Raw genomic sequence first — 25,287 nt, forward strand, 5'->3', positions numbered from 1 at the left:
CATCCCTTGCTTGAGGCTTTGGCTGCTCATCATTGTAGCATGCCCTAACATATTGTAAGATTTGGGTTTGTTTTTGGGGTGAGGTCTTCATATAGAGAAAGGAGAAATGCTTAGAGCCACCATCAGGACAGCTGGGATGAAAGCTGGGGATGGGCAGGTGCCTTTCAAGTCACCCCAAGCCTGAGGCTGGAGAAAACATGTCCACCCCCTGTAAACACTTTTATTCATGTTTTAATTAGTCACTTTTCTTATAGCATTAAAGTAGTCAAAACAGGCATATTAAATAATAAAATGTAGGCATATGAAAACTTGCAACATTATTTAAATGTCAATATATTATTTGTACCTCTACATTTTTATTTTGTTGAGAAAGTCTAAGGTTAATTGGCAGTATAGTTTTAATAGTAGATAGAATAATGTGTGTTTTACAAACATTAACAACCTACATTACATCTGAGACAGGTCTCAGATTTCTTAGGGAGTTAATTTTGTCAAGTTTGAGGATCCCCGCCCCTGTGATGTATCCTCATGAGGTCCCGACAACATGTGCCCCAGGTGGTAGGAGCACAGCTGGGTTTTATATATTTCAGGGAGACATGAGACTTCAATCATTATGTGTAAGATGTACATTGGTTCAGTCCAGAAAGGTGAGACAACTTGAAGAGAAGGCCAGACAGGGGGCTTCCAGATCATAGGTAGGTAACGATGAATGGTTTCATTCTTTGGAGTTGCTGATTACCCTTTCCAAATGAGGCATTCAGATATGCATTTATGTTGGTGAGTGGATGGGTGACGTTGGATAGAACGGGAGGCAGGTTTGCCCTAAGCAGTCCCCAGCTTGACTTTTCCCTTTAGCGTAGTGATTTTGGTTCCCCAAGATTTATTTTCTTTTCACAAGGTCATACATGTTTTCCTATGAGCATTAATTATTCGTTGTGTATTTTATTACACAAATAAGGCAGAGATTTTTTAAAAAGTATCAACTTCATGACTAGCTAAATAGACAGAATTACATAGAAGTTCAACTAAATTTGGAAACATTCCAGAGTTTGAGTTTCCAATAATTCTTTGTGATTATTTTAAATGTAAAGTATTTTTTCCCTATAAAACATAGAAACATCTAAAATCACCCATAGGGTGTCCTGCCAATTTTGTTTCTCTATTTTTCTCATTTTCTGCAAAGCCCTATTGAGGAAATTGACTTTAAATATCCTTTTAAACTTTTCTGTTTTAGGAAGTGTTGCGGTGAGACATTGAATTATCATGGTCACGAGTTCGGTTCACATTCTTTTTTTCTTTAAATATTTTTTCCCAGTGGCCAATATTTGATTCTGGTGTATTATGGCTAAAAGGTAGACACTGGAAAAAACAGACAAGAAATATTTGGAATAAGTGATCCAGTCACAATGAGTCAATCAGCCATTGGAACATATTTTTACAAAGTCACTCTTTTTAAAATATCCATGAATTGAAATAGAATCTGTAAGATTATTATTTTTTTTTCCTGGTCTAAGGTGAATAGCATTTTAGAGAATGAACCCAGGACACATCCACAGCACAAGAAAAAAAATGTGAAAAATAAGTTCACACATATGTAAAGCCCATATTCAAGGAGTGAGGCGTTAGCTCCACCTTCTTGATGGCTGAGTGTCTACATTAAGTATTTGGAATTCTTTTGCAAAGGAGATTTCTATTCAACTCCATTTGCTTATTCACTTACACATACAAATGGAGACACATAGATAATTACTTGAAGCTTTAGTTAGTATTAAACACTGCAGCAGTATGTTGAACAGTTCATTCCTGTGTTGGCCAGCGGTAGCTCTTTTTATTGGCTCCAATTTTCCTTTGAGATATTTCAATTTTTTTTTAGTACTTTCTTTCTGATACTTCAAGATTATCCTGGCTCATATATTTACTGTCCCAGTTCTAGTATCAGACATTTCTTAAATGAGCCTGATTCCTTTCAGAACAGTAGGAAAACTTGTATCTGGCTGCTGAGTGAGCACATTGTGTCTAGTCTCTCATTAGCAATGCTAGGAAGTATGTGTGTGTATGTCACCTACCTATACACACCTAGTCAGGAAGGTTTTGATGTGGAACTGTATGTATCTGTATTAAACTAAACACAAGTTTATGTTGATATCTTCACCTCTGATCTACCATCACATGAATCTACCCTTCTCCCCTTGCTAATTTATAACCTCCCACTTCAACAGTGTGGGATCACCCGCCTCGGCCGCCCAAAGTGCTGGGATTACAGGCTTGAGCCACCATGCCTGGCCTTCATTTATTTTTTGAGACAGAGTCCCACACTGTCATCCAGGCTGGAGTGTAGTGGTGTAGTCTTGGCTCACTGCAACCTCTGCCTATCAGGTTCCAGTGATTCTCCTGCCTCAACCTCCAGAGTGGCTGGCATTACAGGCATGAGCACTGGGTAAATTTTGTATTTTTAGTAGAGATTGGGTTTCACCATGTTGGCCAGGCTGGTTGCAACCTTTTAACCTCAGGTAGTCTGCCTATATCAGTCTCCTAAAGTGCTGGGATTACAGGCATGAGCCACTGTACCTGTCCTATTTATTTTTATTTTTATTTTTGGAGGTGGATTCTGGCTCTGTTGCCCGGGCTGCAGTACAGTGATTCTATCCTGGCTCACTGCCTGCAACCTCTGCCTCCCGGGTTCAAGTGATTCTCCTGCCTCAGCCTACTGGGTAGCTAGGACTACAAGCACCCTACCACACCTAGCTAATTTTTGTATTTTTAGTAGAGACAGGGTTTCACCATGTTGTCCAGGATGGTCTTGAGCTCCTGAGCTTAGGCAATCTGCCCACCTCAGCCTCCCAAAGTGTAGGGATTACATGTGTGAGCCACACTACTCATCCCGCAAATGCATGTAATACACCTACCCTACCAAGCATTGGATGTTAGTCCAGCCGACTTCAGGTTGAGAACAAACCGAGCAGTACTAAAAGGAGAACAAAACCCACTCACCCTTCCCCACCTTGGATCATGACTTTGACATTTCAGGGGTCCAGCCTTCGTGAATGTTTGTAGAAATAGATAATAAACTTGGATAAATATACCACCTTTAAGTGTACAATTCAGTGGCTTTTAGTAGCTTCACAATATTGTGCAACAATCACTACCATCTGTTTCTATACTTTCTCATCATCCCTAACAGAAATGCTGTCCTCGTGAAGCAACAGTTTACCTACTTTTAAATTTTTATTTACTTATTTATTTATTATGAGACTGAGTCTTTCTCTGTCTCCCAGGCTAGAATACAATGGTGCAATCTCGGCTCACTACTACTTCCACCTCCCAGGTTCTAAGCAATTCTCCTGCCTCAGCCTCCGGAGTTGAGATTACAGGTGTATGCCACCACACCCAGCTAATTTTTGTATTTTTTGCAGAGATGGGGTTTCACCATGTTGGTCATACTGGTCTTGAACTCCTGACCTCGTCGCGATCCAGCCACCTCAGCCTCCCAAAGTGCTGGGATTACAGGCATAAGCCAAAATTTTTTATTTTTTAAGAGATGAGGTCCTGCTCTGTTACCCAGGCTGGAGTGCAGTGGCATAACTATAGCTCACTGCAGCCTCAATCTCCTGGGCTCAAGTGATCCCTCCTGCCTCAGCCTCCCAAGTAGATGGGACTACAGGTGCACACAATTTCATGTGGCTAATTTTTATCTTTCCTATAGAGACAGAGTGTCACTATGTTCCCAGGCTGGTCTCAAACTCCTGGGTTCCAGCGATCCTCCCACCTCAGGCTTCTGAAGTACTGGGATTAAGGGCATGAGCCACTGCGCCTGGCCCTCATGCAATTTATTGAACACTATGCTAACAGTGAAAGACAGATTGTATCGGTACTGGAAGCACAGTGTCTACTGAATGTGATCATTTTTGTGCCATTGTAAAGTCAAAAAGTTGTGTGACCATCTGCACTTGCAACTACTGGTAGGCTTAGACACTTGGATTTTAGATCCAGAAACATCCAGACACCTCCTGCTGGGTGGGAGAAGGCTGTAGGAGTCAGAGCTCTTAGCTGCTAGCGAGAGAAGCCCACTCAGGCTGAGTTTAAAAAGTGAGGTCGGGCACTGTGGCTTATGCCTGTAATCCCAGCACTTTGGGAGGTCGAGGTGGGTGGATCACCTGAGGTCAGGAGTTTGAAACCAGCCTGACCAAAATGATGAAACCCTATCTTACTAAAAATACGAAACTTAGCCCGACATGGTGGCACGTGTCTCTAGTCCCAGCTACTTGGGAGGCTGAGGCAGGAAAATTGCTCGGACATGGGAGGCAGAGTTTGCAATGAGCCGAGATCATGCCATTGCACTCCAGCCTGGGTGACAGAGCAAAACTCCATCTCTAGAAAAAAACAAAAGAAAGAAAAGAAAATGAATTTGTGGGCAGCTGAGAAAAATCGAGGAGACACAGAGACTAAAGGCAGCCAGCTGGACAGCCACAGCCTCCTCAAGCCCAAACATACAGAGGCTGGCCTAGGGGGGGTGACACAGAAATGGCCGGGCATGGTGGCTCATGCCTGTAATTCCAGAGTTTTAGAAGACCTAGGAGAGCAGATCACTTGAGACCAGGAGTTCAAGACCAGCCTGACCAATATGGTGAAACCGTTTCCACTAAAAACACAAAATTAGCCAGGCATGGTTGCAGGTGCCTGTAACTCCAGCTACTTGGGAGGTTGAGGCAGGAGAACTGCTTGAGCCTGGGAGGTGGAGGTTGCAGTGAGCTGAGATCACACCATTGAACTACAGTCTGATCAACACAATGGCTACTTCTCAAAAAAAAAGAAAAGAAAGAAAGAAAGAAAAAAGAAAAAAAAAGACACATAGAGACAATTTCTATGCAGAATTGTGAGTGTCTCTCCTTTTGGGGGCAATGTCAGGGGATTTCCAGGATCTGGGAGTGGGCACTGAGCATGTGGCTGAGAATCCTGGACAGCTGCAGCATCCAGATGTACTTAGCAGAGGAATCCAGGATGTGCCTGACTGGGGTATCAAAAAAGCTGTCAATTCCAGCTGGCTGTGGATGTTGATGCTATACATCCTGTATATGAATTCTCCCATCAGAAGCTCTATCTAGTTAGAAAGGCAAAGAAGAAAGAAAATCATGCTCCCGTTCCCCAAAGGAAAGGGCGAGGAGGCGGGAAGGTGGAAGGGAACTTCCTGGTGCTGCGGCCTGAATCTCCACTTGTGCTGCTGTCTTCCCCACTAGACTCTGTACTTCCAGAAGGGGCTGGAGATGGGCACAATGCCAGCCCCTCCCTTCTCTCCAGAAGTGTTCCGCAACCCTGACATTCACAGTAATTACTTCTTTCTGTTCGTCTTTTTTTTTTGAGGCAGGTTCTTGCTCAGTCACCCAGGCTGGAGTGCAGTGGTGTGATCATGGCTCACTGCAGCCTTGACCTCTTAGGCACAAGTGATTGTCTCCCCTCAGCCTCCTGAGTAGCCAGGACTATAGGCGTGCACCACCATTCCTGGTTAATTTTAAAAAACCTTTTTTTTTTTTTTTTTCCTGTAGAGACAGGGTCTTACTATGTTGCCAGGCTGGTCCCAAACTCCTGAGCACAAGCGATCCTCCCTTCTCGGCCTCCCAAAGTGTTTGGTGTTACAGGTGTGAGCCACCACACCTGGCGTCTTTGTGTTTCTTTAGAGTAGAGCCGTCCTAGTATGCATCTCTAGCCCATAACTGTTCCCCAGCATTGTTATGTCGTTTAAGCTTCTTTCAATCTCCCAAGTTGGTTGGCTGGGTGAGTCCTCACACCTGTAATCCTGATGTGATAGGATCATTTAAGTTCAGAGGTTTGAAACCAACCTGGACAACACAGGGAGACTTCTGTCTCTACAAAACCTAATTTTCTTCTTTTTTTTAAACCCTACCCAGGCTGCAGTGCAGTGGTGTGATCTCACCTCACTGCAACCTTCGCCTCCTGGGTTCAAGTCATTCTTCTGTTTCATCCTCCCAAGTAGCTGAGATTACAGGCACATGGGACCATGCCCAGCTAATTTTCGTACTTTTAATAGAGCTGGGGTTTCACCATGTTGGCCTGGCTGTCCTCAAACTCCTGACCTTGTGATCTGCTCACCTCGGCCTCCCAATGTGCTGGGATTACAGACCTGAGCCTCCTTGCCTGGCCTATCCCTTTTCTTTTCTATGGATTTTGGAAGACTCCACACTGTTGGGCCTGCAGCATTTCTCAAAGTCTGGGGTTTCCCTGGTGCAGGTGAACCCATTCTCTGTCTTTTGTATTTGTGGCATATTTGCGGCTGGATTTATGCTCACCCTATTAGATTAGAGTTTGATCGTGTTGGCAAGATTCAGTGGGTGATGTGATTGATCTCTTATTGGTGATGAATACTATCCTATTGTCTCTCTTATTTTGTTAATTTTTTAAATTAGTTTTTTAGAAATAGGGGTCTCATTTTGTCACCCAGTCTGGAGTGCAGTGACTCCATCATAGCTCCCTGAAGCCTCAAATTTCTGGGCTCAAGTGATCTGCACACTGCAGCCTCCTAAGTAGCTGAGACCACACACCACCACACCCAACTTTTTTTCTTTTTTGAGATGAAGTCTTGCTCTGTCGCCCAGGCTGGAGTACAGTGGCATGATCTCAGCTCATTGCAAACTCCACCTCCCAGGTTAATGCAATTCTCCTGCCTCAGCACTCTGAGTAGGTGGAATTATAGGCAACCGCCACCACACCCAGCTAATATTCATGTTTTTAGTAGAGATGGGCTTTCACCATGTAGGTCAGGCTGGTCTGGAACTCCTGACCTCAAGTGATCTGCCTGCCACAGCCTCCCCAAGTGCTAGGATTACAGATGTGTGCCATCGCACTGTACCTGGCCAATGCCCAGCATTTCCTTTTTTTAGACTGAGTGTTGTTTTGTCACCCAGGCTGGAGTGCAGTGGTGCAATCTCGGCTCACTCCAATCTCCGCCTCCTAGGTTGAAGCGATTCTGTTGTCTCTGCCTCATGAGTAGCTAGAATTACAAGCACCCACCACCAGGCCCAGCTAATTTTTGTGTTTTTAGTAGAGACGGGGTTTTGCCATATTGGCCAGGGTGGTCTTGAACTGATCTAGTGATCCACCCACCTCAGCCTCCCAAAGTGCTGGGATTCCAGGCTTGAGCCACCACGCCTGGTACCTAATTCCTATTCACTGGTCATGGATGGGAGCTATGGAACCTTTCCCCAGAATACATGCTGGCTCCATCATAACTTCAGGATCCGGTCTCCTAAGAGATGTTCCTCTGTTTGTGCTACACACCCAAATAATCCATCTCAGTCCACTGTCAGACAACTTCCAGGAATGACAGTGGCTGTAGTCTAGCTGAAGAAACACTGAAGTAGGAGTCAGCAGACCCCAGGACTCTTTTTTTTTTTTTTTTTTTTTTGAGACGGAGTTTCGCTCTTGTTACCCAGGCTGGAGTGCAATGGCGCGATCTCGGCTCACCGCAACCTCCGCCTCCTGGGTTCAGGCAACTCTCCTGCCTCAGCCTCCTGAGTAGCTGGGATTACAGGCATGCGCCACCATGCCCAGCTAATTTTTTGTATTTTTAGTAGAGATGGGGTTTCACCATGTTGATCGAGATGGTCTCGATCTCTTGACCTCGTGATCCACCCGCCTCAGCCTCCCAAAGTGCTGGGATTACAGGCTTGAGCCACCGCGCCCGGCTCCCAGGACTCTTTTGACTCAGCCGCTAACAACTTAATGTGGCCTTGGGGAAAAAAAAAGTTGGAGCAACCACGCCTGTAATCCCAGCACCTTGGGAGGTCGATGTGTGAGGATTGCTTGAGCCCAGGAGTTTGAGAGCAGCCTGGGCAACATAGCAAGACCTCATCTCTACAAAAAAATTTCAAACATTTTTCCAGGTGTGGCAGTGTCCCCCTGTAGTCCCAGCTGCTCAGGAGGCTAAAGTGGGAGGGTCACTTGAGTCCCGGAGGTCAAGACTGCAGTGAGCCAAGGTCATGCCACTGCACTCAAGTTTGGGCTTCAAAGTGAGACACTGTCTCAGAAAAAAAAAAGCTGGAGCTTTTGTTTCACATTTGTAAAAGGTAAATGATACTATCTCCTTCATGGAGTTACTGTGAGGATGGAAATACAATTATTTTTCTTCCCTCTCCTTTTAGAAATACAATGAGATAATCATAGTGGCCAGGTGAGGTGGCTCATGCCTGTAATCCCAGCATTTTGGGAGGCTGAGGCGGGTGGATCACCTGAGGTCAGGAATTCAAGACAAGCCTGGCCAACATGGTGAAACCCTGAATCCACTAAAATTACAAAAATTAGCCCAGTGTGGTGGCATGTGCCTACAATCTCAGCTACTCAGGAAGCTGAGGCAGGAGAATTGCTTGAACCTGGGAGGTGGAGGTTGTAGTGAGCCGAGATCATCCCACTGCACTCCAGCCTAGGAGACAGAGCAAGACTCCATCTCAAAAAACAAACAAAAACCAAAACCCGGTGTGGTGGCTCATCCCTGTAATCTCAGCACTTTGGGAGGCCGAGTTGAATGGATCACCTGAGGTCAAGACTTCAAGACCAGCCTGACCAACATGCAGAAACCCCACCTCTACTAAAAATACAAAATTAGACAAGCATGGTGGCATGTGTCTGTAATTGCAGCTACTTGGGAGGCTGAGGCAGAAGAATTGCTTCAACCTGGGAAGCAGAGGTTGCAGTGAGCTGAGATTGCACTCCAGCATGGACAACGAGAAGTAAACTCTGTCTCAAAAAAAATAATAATAATTAGATAGGCATAGGCCCTGCGCGTCGGTGGCATTCGAACCCCTGCGCCTCGGGCGGGGGAGACACTTGGAGAGAAAAGCTGAGTCCCAGGCTTCGGGACCTCGGGAGACCGAAACCTGTCCGGCGGGTTATTGGGACAGGTGGGGGAAGCAGTGCCCGGAGGCCTCCCGCCAGGGTCCCGGAAACAAAGGCCAAGTGTTTGCTCTGTGGCTGAAGGGACAATGGCGTCGCGGATCTGTCCCCGCGGTGGGGGGGGGGCGGGGGGGCGGGGATGCGCTCCTCTCCAGCGCCGTTTCCCGGTTCTCTGGCCAAGCCCTCTGAACTCCGAAGTAGACCCTTGTTGGGGGGGCCAGGGGACAGCATGAGGTCTCCGTGGGGTGTCTGCCAGCCCTGGGTGCCATGTCCTGAGCAGCTGTGCTGTCAGTTACTTAAACGTGTGTGTGCACTCTCTGGTTGCCAGGCCCTCAGCAGCATGCAGATAACCGAAACGGTTCCGTAAATGGCCTGTGAGGGAGGGGCAGCCGCACGGAGTCGCCTGCTGGAGGCCGCACAGCCGGGAGGTGCCGCCGGGGTGGGGTTGGGTGTGGCTGCTGTGTGCCAGGGGTGGCGGCCAGGCCGAGGGCACCTCCATTCTGGAAGCTGCGGCCCATCACAGTGCAGTCCACAGGTTCCAGACGGGGCTGTGGGGGCAGCGTGAGGGCAGGAAGGCTCCCGGGGGTCAAAGGAAGAGAAGGTGCCTGTTCCGGGGACCCCAGAGTGAGCTTTCCAGGCAGAGGGAAGCCCGGGGCCGGGTGTCATGGGGATGTCTGAGTCTCTAGCTGGAGTTACTGGGGCAAGGAGGTCGGAAACGGAGGCCAACCGGTGTGAGCCTCCACCTGCTGAGAGCCGTGGGGAGAGGCTGCAGTCCTGAGACCCTGACCTTCCACCGCGGGGCAATTGCAGGATCCTCCTCCCTGGTCTCTGCCGTCACTCACAGTGGCGCCAGCCGCCCCTGCGCCCCAGCAGAAGCCGGGCTCTTACAGCGCATCCCGCTCTGCCCCAGCGCTCGCCTCTCCAGGCACTGTCTAGGCTCTGGGCCCCTGCACTGCCCATTCTGTTCTGCATTCCCTCCGCCTTTTCTGCCCTGTAAGGTAGACCTCTGCTGTCTTCACTGCTTTATTTCCCCAGACTCAGCCAGCATCAAAGGCGTGCCGTGTCCTAGGACCCTTGCAGCTGGCATGCAGGGAGGAGTGTGAGGCTCCCTGTCCCTCCTCAGACTCTCAGAATTCAGAAAAGCCACACTTTTTTGTCCTTGCCCTGCTGGGCCAAAGACGCCCTGCCTTCGTTATTCTCTGGGGTGGACACCCTGCACTTTTGTTGTGCACCTGCTGAGTGGAACAAGGAGCTGCCCCGGGCCCTGCCCTCTGTAGCTGACTCTGGCTTCCCTGGCCACCCTGAGCCCAGCAGGGCCCAGGGAGCCCCAGTGCTATGTGACACCTTCCGCAAGTGTGGAATTGACAAGAATGTGCTTTTCGTCCCTGAGTTACCGTGTGGCTGGCATGTGCCCTGGCATGAGGGTCAGTGGCGGGCAGGGGCGAGCAGGAAGGCACCTCCGCTGTGCCCCTGCTTTTGCCTTTTCCTGACTTCTCTGGCCAGCTCTTAGGTTGAAATAAGTCCTGCCTGTTTTAACAGACGTTTATTAAACATCTGCACTGGCCAGGCTCTGAGCAGCCTCCAGGGTCTCTGTCCTGAACACTATAGACTTCTGGTGCTGGCGGGTGGAGGCGGGGAGATTAAGTCCAGTGTCCCACAGGTGACTGCGTAATTCCACATGGGGCAATGGGGAGAAAGAGCAGACCTTCCCTTTTATTTTTATTTATTTATTTATTTATTTTCTTTTAATAAATTGAGACAGAGTCTCGCCCTGTTGCCAGGCTGGAGTGTAGTGGCACGATCCCGGTTCACTTCAACTTCCATTTTCCGGTTTCAAGCAATTTTTCTGCCTCAGCCTCCCAAGTAGCTGGATTACAGGCACACACCACCACGCACGGCTAAACAGACCTTTCCTTTTGTGAGAGGGATGCCAGTGGTGTCAGCTGGGAGGAGAGATGAAACTGAGCAGAAGTGAGAGTCACTTTGGTGCCCGGCACGTTGTCTCACACCTGTAATCTCGGCACTTTGGGAGGCTGAGGCTGGGGGGTCGCTCTAGCCTGGGAGTTTGTGACTGGCCTGGTCAGCATCAGACCCCTGTCTCTACTTTTAAAAATAAAAATAAGATATTTTGGGCAGAGAGAAGTACCTGTGCAAAGGCCCAGAGGTGAGTGTTTGCCCGGTTTTTTCTTTTTCTTTTTCTTTTTTTTTTTTTTTTTGAGACGGAGTTTTGCTCTTATTACCCAGGCTGAAGTGCAATGGCAGGGTCTCCGCTCACTGCAACCTCCGCCTCCTGGGTTCAGGCAATTCTCCTGCCTCAGCCTGCTGAGTAGCTGGGATTACAGGCACACACCACTATGCCCAGCTGATTTTTTTGTATTTTTAGTAGAGACGGGGTTTCACCATGTTGACCAGGATGGTCTCGATCTCTTGACCTCATGATCCACCCGCCTCGGCCTCCCAAAGTGCTGGGATTACAGGCTTGCGCCACCGCGCCTGGCCTTGCCCGGTTTTTCAAGGAGCAGAGGGAGGGTGTGAGGGGGAGAGGGCCTGGAGAGTTCCCGCTCATCTGAGGGTGATGGGAAAGGAGTGTCACTTGAGCCTCCCACGTGCTGTGAGAAAAGCTCTTCCTTGTTGGTGGGAGGCCTCGAGGCCAAGGTGGGTGTGGGGGCCCCATGGCCCAGCTGGTGTGAGAACCTCACAGCTCCCTGGCCCTTCTCCCCCTCCAGCCTCCCTGTCCTTCGCTGTCCTGTCGCTGGTGAACACCCTGTATAACCGAGGATTTGACTGTAGGGATGACTCCATCCGGTACCCCTATCGTCCAGACACCATCACCCTTGGGCTCTGGCTGGGGTCACCATCACGGCCACCGTCATCCTTGTAAGGCAGGAGGGGTTCAGAGGGACAGGTAGGGGGCAGGATGGGGTACAGCCTAACCCTGGGTTCCTGATGGGGGTGGCCTGGAAGTCTGTGGGGGGCTGGGGGACACAGCCTTGCCCTGAGTGGTACTTGTGAGTAATAGGAACCCCGTTTTGTGTTTTGAGTTGGAGTTTTGCTCTTGTTGCCCAGTCTGGAGTGCAATGGCAGGATCTCCGCTCACTGTAACCTCCGCCTCCTTGGTTCAAGTGATTCCCTTGCCTCAGTCTCCCCAGTAGCTGGGACTACAGGCATGCTAATTTTTGTATTTTTAGTAGAGACAGGTTTCACCATGTTGGTCAGGCTGGTCTTGAACGCCCGACCTCAGGTGATCCTCCCGCCTCAGCCTCCCACAGTGCTGGGCTGGCAGGCGTGAGCCACCGAGCCCAGCTAGGGCACCTTTAGAGTCCCCAGCTCTGCAGCAGCCTTGGGGAGGCCCGTAGGGAGGACTGAGGCCCACTAAGGGCCCATGGGCTGACCAGGACCCCCTCTGGTCACCGCGGCTGCCCCCCACACAGGTCTCGGCGGGAGAAGCCTACCTGGTGCCCACAGACCAGCTCTATTCCTGCTCTGACTTCAATAATTACATGGCTGCCGTGTACAAGGTGCTGGGGACCTTCCTCTTCGGGGCGGCTGTGAGCCAGTCTCTGATGTACCTGGCCAAGTACATGATCGGCCACCTGCACCCCAACTTCCTGGCCATCTGTGACCCCGAGTGGAGCTGGGTCAACTGCTCGGTCTACGTGCAGCTGGAGAGCGTGTGCAGGGGAAACGCTGCTGGCGTCACCGAGGCCAGGTGAGTGTGGACGAGCAGCCTTCACTCTGGGGGCAGTGGGAGCTGAAGAAGCTGCAGAAGCCAGATGATTAGGAGCCAGCAGGCAGGGGGTCAGGCAGGAGTGGGGCCTCAGGGTTCCAGGTGCCCCGCAGACAGCAGGAGGCTGCGGGGAGCGTGCTGTCTCCCTTCAGTCTCAGCCCTGCCCTCATCTGCGCTGTCTTCTTCTTCTTCTTTTTTTTTTAAAGATGGGGTTTCACCATGATGGCCAGGCTGGTCTTGAATTCCTGACCGCAGGTGATCCACCCACCTTGGCTTCCCAAAGTGCTAGGATTACAGGCGTGAGCCACCGCGCCCAGCCATGCGCTGTCTTCTTACCATTTCTACTGATAGGTCCTTAAACGTTTCAACTCATCGTTGTCCTTTTTTAAAAAATCAAAATATTGACTGACAAGCCTAGGGTAATGTCAGACCAAAATAAATAAATAAATAAATAAATAAATAAATAAATAAATAAATAAAAATAAAATTTGTATAAGTCACCATTTCTTCCATTTTAATGTGTACAGTTCATTTTTAGTACATTCACAATGCTGTACAGCCATCTCCTCTACCTAATTCCAGAATATTTTCATCTCATCAGAAGGAAACCCCGCAACATAGGTAACAGGGCAAAACCCCGTCTCTATGACAAATCAAAAAATTAGGCCAAGCTAGGTGGCTCATGCCTATAATCCCCGCACTTTGGGAGGCTGAGGCGGGCAGATTACCTGAGGTTGGGAGTTTGAGACCAGCCTGGCCAACATGGAGAAATCCTGTCTCTACTAAAAATACAAAATTAGCCAGGCATGGTGGCACACGCTTGTAATCCCAGCGAATACCACACCATGAGCAAGAGAACCCTGCAGTGCTCTAGCTGCCATCACAGGGGTGTTGCCAGGACGCTATGGGCAAGAGGGTCTTGCAGTGCCCCAGTGGCCAGCAGGGGGCGTGACCCCACTACACCGAGAGTAAGAGTGCCCAGCAGCACAGGCACCACACTGTGAGCAAGAGGATGTAGCACTGCCCTGTTTGCCAGCAGCGGGCATATTGCCACTACACTGAGCAAGAGGGCCCTGCAGTGCTCCAGCTGCCAGCAGGTGATGCCGGTCACCACACTGTCAGAGGGCCCTGCAGTGGACCTAGCCAGAAGGAGGCGTGGGCACAGCATCGTGAGCAAGAGGGCCCTGCAGTGCAGGCCCCCAGTAGGGGCCCCCACACCCACCTTTCAGATTCTTGAGGCTCCTCCACCGGTGTGCATCGTGTCACACCACCAGCGTGCATTGAGTCACAGCGGTCTGCAGAGTTGCGTTCTCCTCCTTATAGAACTGGGGGGCATTGTGAGGGTGGAACTGCATCCTTCTCAGCACACACCTTGGGGCGGGGTTCTTACTGCAAGAGGGGCTTGCGGTGGCCCCAGCTGCCATGAGGGGGGTGCAGACACAGGACCATGAGCAAGAGGGCCCCCACCGCCTGGCCACCAGCAGGGGGCGCCCGAGCGTGCCTTTTCAGTGGGCGTCAGGGCGCCGGCGTGCATCGCCTCAGGGCAATCTGCGGAGCTGCGTTCTGCACGGCACAGACGTAGCGGGCACAGCCTCGGTTTGGGACAACTCTGGGCCATGTCCACGGTGAGTAAAATCCTTCCTGTTTGCATTCCTGACTGCTGAGGGTCAGAGACTAGTACAAAGAGCTTTGTGTGGGAAACTGGACATGAAAAGCCCCTCTGAACCCTGCGCGCCTGGGTTCTCCCGCCCAAGGCCAGGCGGCTGCGGTGTGAGGTGCACCCAGCAGCCTCAGAAGACAAATGGAGCGTTCCTGAGGCAGATATGGCCTCTGAAATACGGATACAATAAGCCCAGTGCTCAGGTAGGAAACACCTAATGCTAATGCAAGGCCTCAGTCCAAACATGTTACTATAAAATCCGCACTAGTCATGCGGCCCTGCCAGGACCGCAGTTTCAATACTCAACACGGACATATCAGTGCAAACGTAGAAACTAACATATGGTGAGGGTTTAGGGTGAGGATTAGGGCTAGCGGATAGGGTTAGAGTTCGGGGTTACCAGTTAGGGGTTAGGATACAGGGGTTAGAAAAATTTTAGGCCAAATAAATTTAAACAGTTTGAGCACAGGAATGATTCACGAATCATGCCTGAAGCAGGAGAATGGAAAAAAGGGCTTGGGGCTTCGAGCTTTCAGTGGAGGCAGCTGAGTGAGGATTCTCGTTGGCTCCAGCTGGGCGACCGCCGGTGGTGGGGATGGTTCCCTCAGCGTCCCTAATCATACAGCCAGCTGGCAGCTGGGCTTTTTGTTATTGACTGGTTGGTTGGTTAATGTTTTTAAATCAGTTTAAATGACTCCAAGTTCGGTTTCCATTTGCTTAGGCAAAACCTCAGGCTAACGGCTTCTTCCTTCTTTGCTTTAATGTATCAGAACCATAATTCATTTTCATTTTACTTTACTGACATTAACAAAAGTAAGTTTTTTGTTGTTATTGAGAAAGTCGGTTTTCTTGGCAACCTACTTCTGATGGTGCATAAAATAATGTTTGTTAATCATTAGCATCTTAGATTAGATGAAATGTGTTAACTCTATTAAGCTTTGTTATTAAACCATAACAGGAGTTCAGTTGCTTTTTTTTTCCTCCTAGGCTTTAACCATTTAAAACACAGTGATGCATCTCCTAACGATGTGGATACTTTCTGAGAAATGTGTCCTTAGTGATTTCATCTTTGTGCACACACCATCAAGTGTCCTTGTAAAACCTGGATGGTGTAAGTGATATAGTATAGCTTCTTGCTTTCAGGCTACATACCATACCTGTATAGCTCATCTCTGTACTGAATGCTGTAGTCAAATGTCACACCACGGTGATTGTGGATTGTGATCCCTAAATATCTGAGTCAGGTCTCAGTCAAGTAGAAAGCTTATTTCGCCAAGGTTATGAACATACCCATGACACAGCCTCAGGAGGTCCTGACACCATGGGCCCAAGGTGGTCAGGGTAGAGCTTGCTTTTATATATTTTAGAGAGACATGAGACACCAATCAATATGTGCAAGATGTAAAGTCATTCGGTTCAGTGAGGTGGAACAACTGGAAGTAGGAAGGCGGGGTGGGGGGTGGTTCTAGGTCAGAAGTAGATAAAACAAAAGTTGCATTCTTTTGAATTTTTTGATCAGCCTTCCACTGAATACAATTTAGTCTGGTTCAGTGAATTTGCATTTTTACACATACAGTAGGGCAGAGGAATGGTGTGATCTTGGCCCAGCACACCCACCTCCTCCCTGGTTTAAGCGATTGTCTTGCCGTATCCTCCCCAGTAGCTGGGATAACAGGCATGCACCACCACGCCTGGGTAATTTTTGTATTTTTGGTAGAGATGGGGTTTCTCTGTGTTTGTCAGGCGGGTCTCGAGCTCCCGACCTCAGGTCATCCACCTGCTTTGGCCCCTCACAGTGTTGGGATTATAGGCATCCTAGTCAGGAAGCTTATTTTGATTCTGATATTGTCAGCTGTATTTCAGGTATAACTTATTTTCCTTGGAGCGTTAAATACTGCATTGGTATTGTATTACACAAATAAAACACAGATCCCTTTTTATCACCTTCATTGCTAGAGATATTGACAACTAAATTTAGACGCATTCCAGAGTCTGGGCTTCCAGTAATTCTTAGCGATCCTCTAAAGGTAAATTACTTTTTCTCATGAGACACGGTGACATCTAATATCGCATTGATTGGCCTGCCACTTTTGTTTCTCTAGTTTCATCAATTTCTTTAAAGCATCTTTGGGGGAATAACTTTGACTATCCCTTTAAACTTTTCAGTATTAGAAAGCATCGTCATGAAACATTGAATAATTGTGGTCACAAATTCCCTTTACAGTCTTTCTTTGAATATTTTTTCCAGTGGCAAATATTTGCTTTTGTTGTATTATAGCTAAAAGGAATGCTGGGAAACAAAACAAAGACAAGCATTCATTACAATAAGTGATTCAGTCACAATCAATTGCTATTTTAATTTTTTTTTAAGTTATAACTTTGAAAATGTCCCGCTGTAAATTGAAATAGTCTCCAAAATCTGAATTCTTTCCTTGGTTCTAAGGTGACCAGATGTCCTAGAGAGTGAACCACACCACAAGAGAAAAGGTATGATAAATATGTTTACATGGGCCGGGCGTGGTGGCTCAAGCCCGTAATCCTAGCACTTTGGGAGGCCGAGGTGGGTGGATCACGAGGTCAAGAGATCGAGACCATCCTGGTCAACATGGTGAAACCCGGTCTCTACTAAAAATACTAAAAAAATTAGCTGAGCATGGTGGCGTGTGCCTGTAATCCCAGCTACTCAGGAGGCTGAGGCAGGAGAATTGCCTGAACCCAGGAGGCGGAGGTTGCGGTGAGCCGAGATCGCGCCATTGCACTCCAGCCTGGGCAACAAGAGCGAAACTCCGTCTCAAAAAAAAAAAAAAAAAAAAAAAAAAAATATATATATATATATATATATATATATATGTTTACATGGATGTGTTATTTTAACGTAAATCTTGTAAAATAGGCATTTCATTGAAATTATATATGTTTGCATAAATTACTTTGCAGCATCATGAATGCCCTAGTTTTGAAAAGTAGGAGTAGTTAGAGTCAATTACTACTTATTATTAGTACAAATAAGGAGATATTTTTAAAAATTACAATTTTTAAATAAAGGGTTTATTTTAAATTAGTTTTAGAATCACACTGAAATTGGGAGGAAAATGCAGATTTCCTGTGTAGACCCGTAGTAGTTTTCCCTCGTATTAACATATCAACACGTATCAGATATGTTATTATTTATTATTATTATTTTTTGAGATGGAGTCTTTCTAGCTCTGTAACCCAGGTTGGAGTGCAATGGCACGATACTGGCTCATTGCACCCTCTACCTCCCCTGTTTAGGTGATTCTCCCGCTTCAGCCTCCCAAGCAGCTGGGATTACAGGTGCCCACCAGCATGTGTGGCTAAATTTTTGTATTTTTAGTAGAGATGGGTTTTCACCATGTTGGCCAGGCTCATCTGGAACTCCTGATCTCAGATTATTTACCCGTCTAAACCTTCGAAAGTTGTGGGATGACAGGCATGAGCCACCATGTCCAGCCTACTCTCCGTATATTTGCTTCGGTTAGGTATCTGTTCAGGTATTTACCCAGTTTTAAAATCACGTATGTGTTTTGTAAATATCTGCTCACATCTCTCTTGTCTTTTTGTTCTCTGAATACAGTTTTGCACAGTAGATACTTAGTTGTATAAAGTCTGTGTTATCAATATTTTCATGAATTGGCATTTGATGTTTTGTGTTACAAGTCAATACCAAACTCAACGTCATATAGATTTTCTTTTAGATTTTTTATAGTTTTGCATTTAAAATTACAGTCTCTGGACTATTTTGAGTAGGTTTTTGTTTTTCTTAATTTGTGTATATATTCATTTGATTCTACATGGCTTCCAAAGTCTTCCATCGCCGTCTTTGGGAAGAAATGATTACAGTGGGCTTCATTTTGGTTTGAATTTCTACAATTACTACATCGAGTAAAGTCAATATTGAATTTTATAGGTATTTTAGGACAGCCAGGCGGGGTTGCACGTCCACCTAGGAACTGAGCAAGAGTGTCTGTGCTGAGCTCTGGCGTCACCAGAGGGTGCACGAACCCACCCCTGACCAACTTCTGTCTGAGATGCCAGAAGCCGCAAGGAGCTTTATCTTCCTCAGGGCAGCATGAAGGTCGTGTCAACTTGGTGTTGTTCATTGGTGAGTAACAAACTTCCCGTCCAAAGCCCTGAGTGCAGAGGAGAGAGAGTACTTTAGAGAGTACTCAGCAGAGGAAGGATTTCAGTTAGAAAAAGGAAACCCTCACATCCACTGTTTTGACTACATTCTGATCTTTCCAGTGTCCAAGACACAGCGGCTGCTAATAAGTATTCTCATAGTGGTCTGTAATACAGTCATCACACCATGCCCTAACACCAATATAATATTCACACCATGTCCTAAGACTAATATCCACATCATGCCATAACACTAATATATCCACGCGGTAGCTAATACTAGTAAATACAATAGTGTCTACTAAGTGGACTCTGTTGACATGGAGATTTTTATAAGGATTTCACAGCTTTGGTTGAACTATAGCCTCTATAATGGATTTTGATGAGGTCTTTGCTTTCCTGGCATGGTATTGATATGGTTGTTCTAAAAAGTAGTTTACTTTCCAGTAATGTCATACTTCTAAGAATCTTCCAATAGCAGTACCAAGTATAACCTGTTTCTTCTCTTAGATTTTGCAGCAGTTGTTGCTGTATCAGATTTACAATGTCCCAGAAAATACTTCAGTATATTTTACCCAAAGTACACTCTCCCAAGTAACCACCACATAACCCCTAGATCAGGAAATCCTCACGGTTCCTACATGATAATTCAGTCTACAAACTCATTTCACTTTAACCTTCTGCACCAGCTGGGAGTATGATGTATTTTTTCATTGTTTTGATCCAGTTTTCTTTTCCTGGCACTGTTCCCCAGACTTTCCTGCATATTTGTCACCTTGACACATTTAAAGAACATACAGGTTTTTGTTTGAACACCTGTCTTCAGTTCTTTGCGGTATATGCCGTGGAACAGAATCATTGAGTCAGATGGCAAATCTATTTGTAAGTGTTTGAAGAAACACCAAATGATTTTACACATAGGCTGGACCGTTTAATACTGTCAGAAGCAGTGTTTAAGGGTTCAAGTTTCTTCACATCTTTGTCAACTCTTTTTTTTTTTTTTTTAGTATAACTATTCTAGTGTGAAAATATTTGAATGTTTTTGAGACAGTCTTTCTCTGTCGCCCAGGCTGGAGTACAGTAGCATGACCATGGCTCAGTGCAAACTTCACCTCTCAGGTTAAAGTGATCATCCTACTTCAGCCAGCTGAGGAGCTGGGATTACAGTCACATGCCACTATGCCCGGCTAATTTTTGTATTTTCCGTAGAGACAGGTGTTCTTCATGTTGGTCAGGTTGGTCTCGAACTGCTGACGTGCTCTGCTCGCCTCAGCCTCCCAAACTGCTGGGATAACAGGCAGGAGCCACTGCACCCTGCCACTCTCAGGCATTTTGGTTTTCTTTCCTTTTTCCTTTTTCAGACGGGCTCTTGCTGTGTCAGCCAGGCTAGAGTGCAGTGGCTCGATAACTGCTTACTGCAGCCTCCACCTCCTGGGATCAAGCAGTTCTCCTGCCTCAGCCTCCCAAGTAGCTGGGATTTTAAGTGCATGCTAGCAAGCCCTGGTAATTTTCATATTTTTAGTAGAGACGGGGTTTTGCCATATTGGCCAAGCTGGTCTTGAACTCCAAATGTTAAATGATTTGTCCGTCTCAGCCTACCAAAGTGCTGGGATTACAGGTGTGTGTCACCATGAACTGGCTAATTTTGGTATTTTCAGTAGAGAGGTGGTTTTGCTATGTCGTCCTTGCTGGTCTTGAACTCCTGGAGTCACATGATGCACCTGCATCAGCTTCCCCTTGTACTGGGATTACAGGCATGAACCACCATGGCCATACTTTCTTTTTTGAGACAGGATCTTATGCTGGCACCCAAGCTGGAGTGCAGGGCTGTGATCCTGGCTTACTGTGACCTCCACATTGTGGGCTCAAGCAGTCCTCTCGTTTTGGCCTCCCAAATAGCTGGGACTGAAGGTGTGTGCCACCATGAACTGGCTAATTTTTGTATTTCCAGTAGAGAGGTGGTTTTGTGATCCTGGCTTACTGTGACCTCCACATTGTGGGCTCAAGCAGTCCTCTCGTTTTGGCCTCCCAAATAGCTGGGACTGAAGGTGTGTGCCACCATGAACTGGCTAATTTTTGTATTTCCAGTAAAGAGGTGGTTTTGCTTTGTCAACCTTGCTGGTCTTGAACTCCTGGAGTCACGCAATGCACCTACCTTAGCTTCCCCTTGTGCTGGGATTACAGGCATCAACTGACGTGCCCAGCTAGTTTTTTTTCTTTTTGAGGAATTACCGAACTATGTTAAACACAGGATGCACCGTTTTTGTTCCCTGTACAGTATTTAAAGATTGTGGTTTCTCTCTCACCTTGCCAACACTTGTTAATTAACATTTGTTGGATTATATCCTTTCTAGTGTGAGGGAGTATGTCATAGTTTCAGTTTAGATGGCCATACTCATGATAGTGATCATCTTTTTATGTGCTTGTTTTCCATTTACATGTATTTTTGGCAAAGCGTGTGTATGTCATTGTGTATGACATTGAGTATGTCATACAGTTAGGATGGCTGTAATGATAATGATATTATCCATCTCTTATGTGCCTGTTTTACATTTCAGTGTTTTATTGGCGGAGTGTGGGTTCAGCTGTTTCTCCATTTAGTAATTTGGTTGTTTTTGTTGTTGATTTATACAAATTACACATCGTGGCTAACAGACTGTTAGACATGTAGTGCACAAATATTTTCTTCCTTTCTGTGGGTTGTGTTCCCCCTATCTTTTTTTTTTTTTTTTTTTTCATGAGATGGACAGACTCTAGCTCTGTTTCCCTGGCTGGAGTGCAGTAGTGTGATCTCGGCTCACGGCAACCTCTACCTCCTGGTTTCAGATGATTCTCCTGCCTCAGCCTGCCAAGTAGCTGACATTACATACTTCCAGTACCATGCCCAGCCAATTTTCTGTATTTATTTATTGATTTTTGAGATGGTGTATTGCTGTTGCTGTGTCACCCAGGCAGGAGTTCATTAGTGCAATATCGGCTCACTGCAACTTCCACCTCCCAGGTTCATGCGATTCTTCTCCCTGAGCCTTCTGACTCGCTGGGATTACAGGCCTGTGCCACCACGCCCGGCAAATTTTTGTATTTTTTATAGAGATGGTGTTTCTCCACAGTGGTCAGGCTGGTCTCAAACTCTCAACCTCAGTTGATTTGCTTGCCTCAACTCCCCATAGTGCTGGGATTACAGGCATGAGCCACTGCACCTGCCACTCCTAGGTACTTTGGTTTTCTTTCTTTTTTATTTTGAGATAGGTCTTGCTCTGTTGGCCGGGCTGGAGTGCAGTGGCCTGACAACTGCTCACTGGAACCTCTGCCTCCTGGGTTCAAGCAATTCTTGTGCCTCAGCCTCCCAAGTAGCTGAGATTACAGGTACCTGTTGCCATGCCTGACTAATTTTCATGTTTTTAGTAGAGATTGGGTTTCACCATGTTGGGCAAGCTGGTCTCGAACTCCTGACCTCAGGCGATCTTTCTGCTTCGGCCTCCCAAAATGCTGGGATTACAGGCATGAGCTGCCATGTCCGGCCTTTCTTTTTTGAGACAGGGTCTTGTGCCGTCTCCCAGGCTGGAGTGCAGTGGTGTGATCTCAGCTTACTGCAACCTCCACATTCTGGGCTCAAGCAATCCTCCTGTGTCAGCCTCCCAAGTAGCTGTGATTACAGGTGTGTGCCACCATGCCTGGCTAATTTTTGTATTTTTAGTTGAGACGGGGTTTTGCTAAGTCGTCCTGGGTGACCTTGAACTGCTGGACTCAACGTGATTTACCTGTCTCAGCCTCCCAATGTGCTGTGGTTGCAGACATCAGCTATTGTGTTGTGCCCAGACTATTTTTCACTTGTGAGTAAATACGAAACTATGTTAAAAATAGGCTGCACCATTTTATATTCACATATGGTATTTAAGGATGGTGATTTCTCTCTGACCTTGCTAACACTTGTTGTTTTCTATTTATTTGGATTATAGCCTTTTGAGTGTGTGTTAAAGGAGTTTATCATTGTGGTTTCCGTGTAGATTGCCATAATGAGAGTTATATTGATCATCCTGTTATGTGCTTGTTTTCCATTTGCATGTCATATTGTTGAAGTGTGTGTTCAGCTGTTTTTAGATTTTGTAATTTGGTTGCTTTTGTTGTTGAGTCAGACAAATTATAAACTGTGGTTAACAGACTGTTGTTAGATATATAATGCACTGTGTGCTGTCTTTTCACTTTCTTTTTTTAATTTGAGATGGAGTCTTGCGCTTTTACCCAGGCTAAAGTGCAGTGGTGCGATCTCGGCTCACTGCAACCTCCCACTCTTGGGTTCACATGACTCTTGTGTCTCACCTTTCGAGTAGCTGAGATTACAGGCTCCTGTTAACATGCCCAGCTAAGTTTTTGTATTTTTTTTTTCTTTTGGAGACGGAGTCTCGCTCTGACACCCAGGCCTGGAGTGTAGTAGCACAATTGGCTTACTGCAACTTCCACCTCCCAAGTTCAAGTGATTCCTCAGGTGAGCACCACCGCGCCCAGTTAGTTTTTGTATTTTCAGTAGAGACAAGGTTTCTCTATGTTGGTAAGGCTGGTCTCAAACTCCCAACCTGAGGTACGTGCTCGTCTTAGTCTGCCAAAGTGCTGGATTATAGGCGTGAGCCACTACACTCCTCCAGTCCCAGGCATTATGGTTTTCTTTTCTTTTCTTTCTTTCTTTCCTTCTTTTTTTTTTTTTTTTTTTTTTTTGGTGCGATCTTGCCTCTGTTGGCCAGGCTGGAGTGCAGTGGCCTGATATCAGCTCACTGGAACCTCAGTCTCTTGGGTTCAAGCAATTCTCCTGCCTCAGCCTCCGAAGTAGCTGGGATTACAGGTGCATACCACCACACCCGGATAATTTTCATATTTTTAGTAGAGACCGGGTTTTGCCACGCTGGCCAAGGTGGTTTTTAACTGCGGACTTCAAGAGATCCTTCTGCCTCCACCCCTCAAAGTGCTGGGATTACCGGTGTGAGTCACCATGTTTGGCCTTTCCATTTTGAGGTGAGGTCTTGTGCTGTCTCCTAGGCTGCAGTGCAGTGATGCAATATCAGCTTACTGCAGCCTCCATATTCTGGGCTCACACAATCCTCCTGTCTCAGCCTCCCATGTAGCTGGGACTACAGGTGTGTGCCACCATGCCTGGCTAATTTTTGTATTACTAGTAGAGGTTGGGTTTTGCTGTGTCATCCTGGCTAGCTTTTAACTCCCGGACTCATGTGATCCACCTGTCTCTGTCTCCCAGTGTGCTGTGATTATAGGCATTAGCTATCATGCCCGGCGTATTTTTAACTTTTTGAGGAAACAGCAAACTGTGTTAAAAATAGGCTGCAGTAGAGAAATGCAAATCAACACTACATTGAGATACCATCTCACGCCAGTTAGAATGGCCATCGTTAAAAAATCTAGAGACGACAGATGCTGGAGAGGATGTGGAGAAATAGGAACACTTTTACACTGTTGGTGGGAGTGCAAATTAGTTCAGCCATTGTGGAAGACAGTGTGCCAATTCCTCAAGGACCTAGAAATAGAAATTCCATTTGACCCAGCAATCCCATTACTGAGTATATATCCAAAGGATTATAAATGGTTCTATTATAAGGACACGTGCACACGAATGTTCATTGCAGCACGGTTTACAATAGCAAAGACTCGGAACCAACCCAAATGCCCAATGATGATAGACTGGACAGGGAAAATGTGGCACATATACATAGAAAACGACGAGTTCGTGTCCTTTATACAGACATGGATGAACCTGGAAAGCATCAATCTCGGCAAACTGACAGAAGAACAGAAAATCAAACACTGCACGTTCTCACTCATAGGCGGGTGTTAAACAGTGAGAACACATGGACAAAGGGAGGTGAGCATCACACACTGGGGTCTGTGGAGGGCATGTAGTGGGAGTTGGGGAGGGATATCATGGGGACAAATGCCAGAAATAGGTGATAGGGAGAAAGGCAGCAAACCACATTGCCAAGTATGTACCTATGCGACAATCTTGAATATTCTTCAAATGTACCCCAAAACCTAAATTGCAGTAACATACATATTTAAACAAAAAAGGCTGCACTCTTTTATATTCCCCATACGGTATTTAAGGATAGTCATTTCTCTCAGACCTTGCTAACACTTGTTATTTTACATTTCTTTAGATTATAGCCTTTCTAGTGTGTGTCAAAAGTATATGCCATTGTGGTTTCGGTGTAGATGGTCGTAATGGTAATGATACTGATCATCTTGTTATGTGCCTGATGTCGGTTTGCATGTCTTATTAGTGCAGTCTGTGTTTAACCGTGTCTCTATTTTCCTTTGCAGATGAAGTCTTGCACTGTTGTCCAGGTTCGAGTGTAGTGGGGCGATCTCAGTTCACTGTAACCTTCGTTACCTGGGTTCAAACAAGTCCCCTGCCTCAGCCCCCTAAAGTAGTTGAGATTACAGTCTCCTACTACCATGCCTAGGTAATTTTTTGTATTTTTCCTTTTTGAGACAGAGTGTAGCTCTGTTGCCAAAGGTGGAGAGCATTAGCACAATCTGTGCTCATTGCAACCTGTACTTAACGTGGTTAGACTCAGGGTTAGGGTTAGGGGTTAGTGATTAGGGGTTGGGGTTAGGGGCATGTGGTGCATCGTCCCAGCGCCGGCTTGCGTGGTGTGGCGTCCAGGCCCTGGAGTGCATCACGCGGCATCCTGCTGGTCTGCGGGGTTGCAGTCTTCTCAGTATACATCTGTGGGGAACCGTGAGTGTGGAGCTGCATGCTCCATGGCACAGGCCTAGCGGGCATAGCCTCGCTACAACTCTGGGCCACGTCTACAGTGAGTAAATTCCTTCCTGTTTGCAGCCCTTCAATGCT

At 46.8% G+C, this 25,287-nt stretch overlaps 1 protein-coding gene across 3 annotated transcripts in view; it reads left to right on the forward strand.

Moving 5' to 3' along the window:
* The window catches only part of LOC141584808 (phospholipid phosphatase 2-like), a 122,476-nt gene that overhangs the window by 56,221 nt on the left and 40,968 nt on the right, over positions 1-25,287 (forward strand). For 2 of the 3 annotated variants that reach the window (XM_074400440.1, XM_074400438.1), the window contains exon 3: positions 12,333-12,610. In XM_074400440.1, the coding sequence (XP_074256541.1) occupies positions 12,402-12,610 (209 nt within the window). In that variant the 5' untranslated portion in view covers positions 12,333-12,401. Of the gene's footprint in view, positions 1-11,627; positions 11,779-12,332; positions 12,611-25,287 lie in introns of all 3 variants that reach the window. The other variant, XM_074400439.1, reaches the window with a different exon arrangement.

The sequence above is a fragment of the Saimiri boliviensis genome, chromosome 6 (assembly GCF_048565385.1).
Source record: "Saimiri boliviensis isolate mSaiBol1 chromosome 6, mSaiBol1.pri, whole genome shotgun sequence".
Classification (NCBI taxonomy): Eukaryota; Metazoa; Chordata; class Mammalia; order Primates; family Cebidae; genus Saimiri; species Saimiri boliviensis.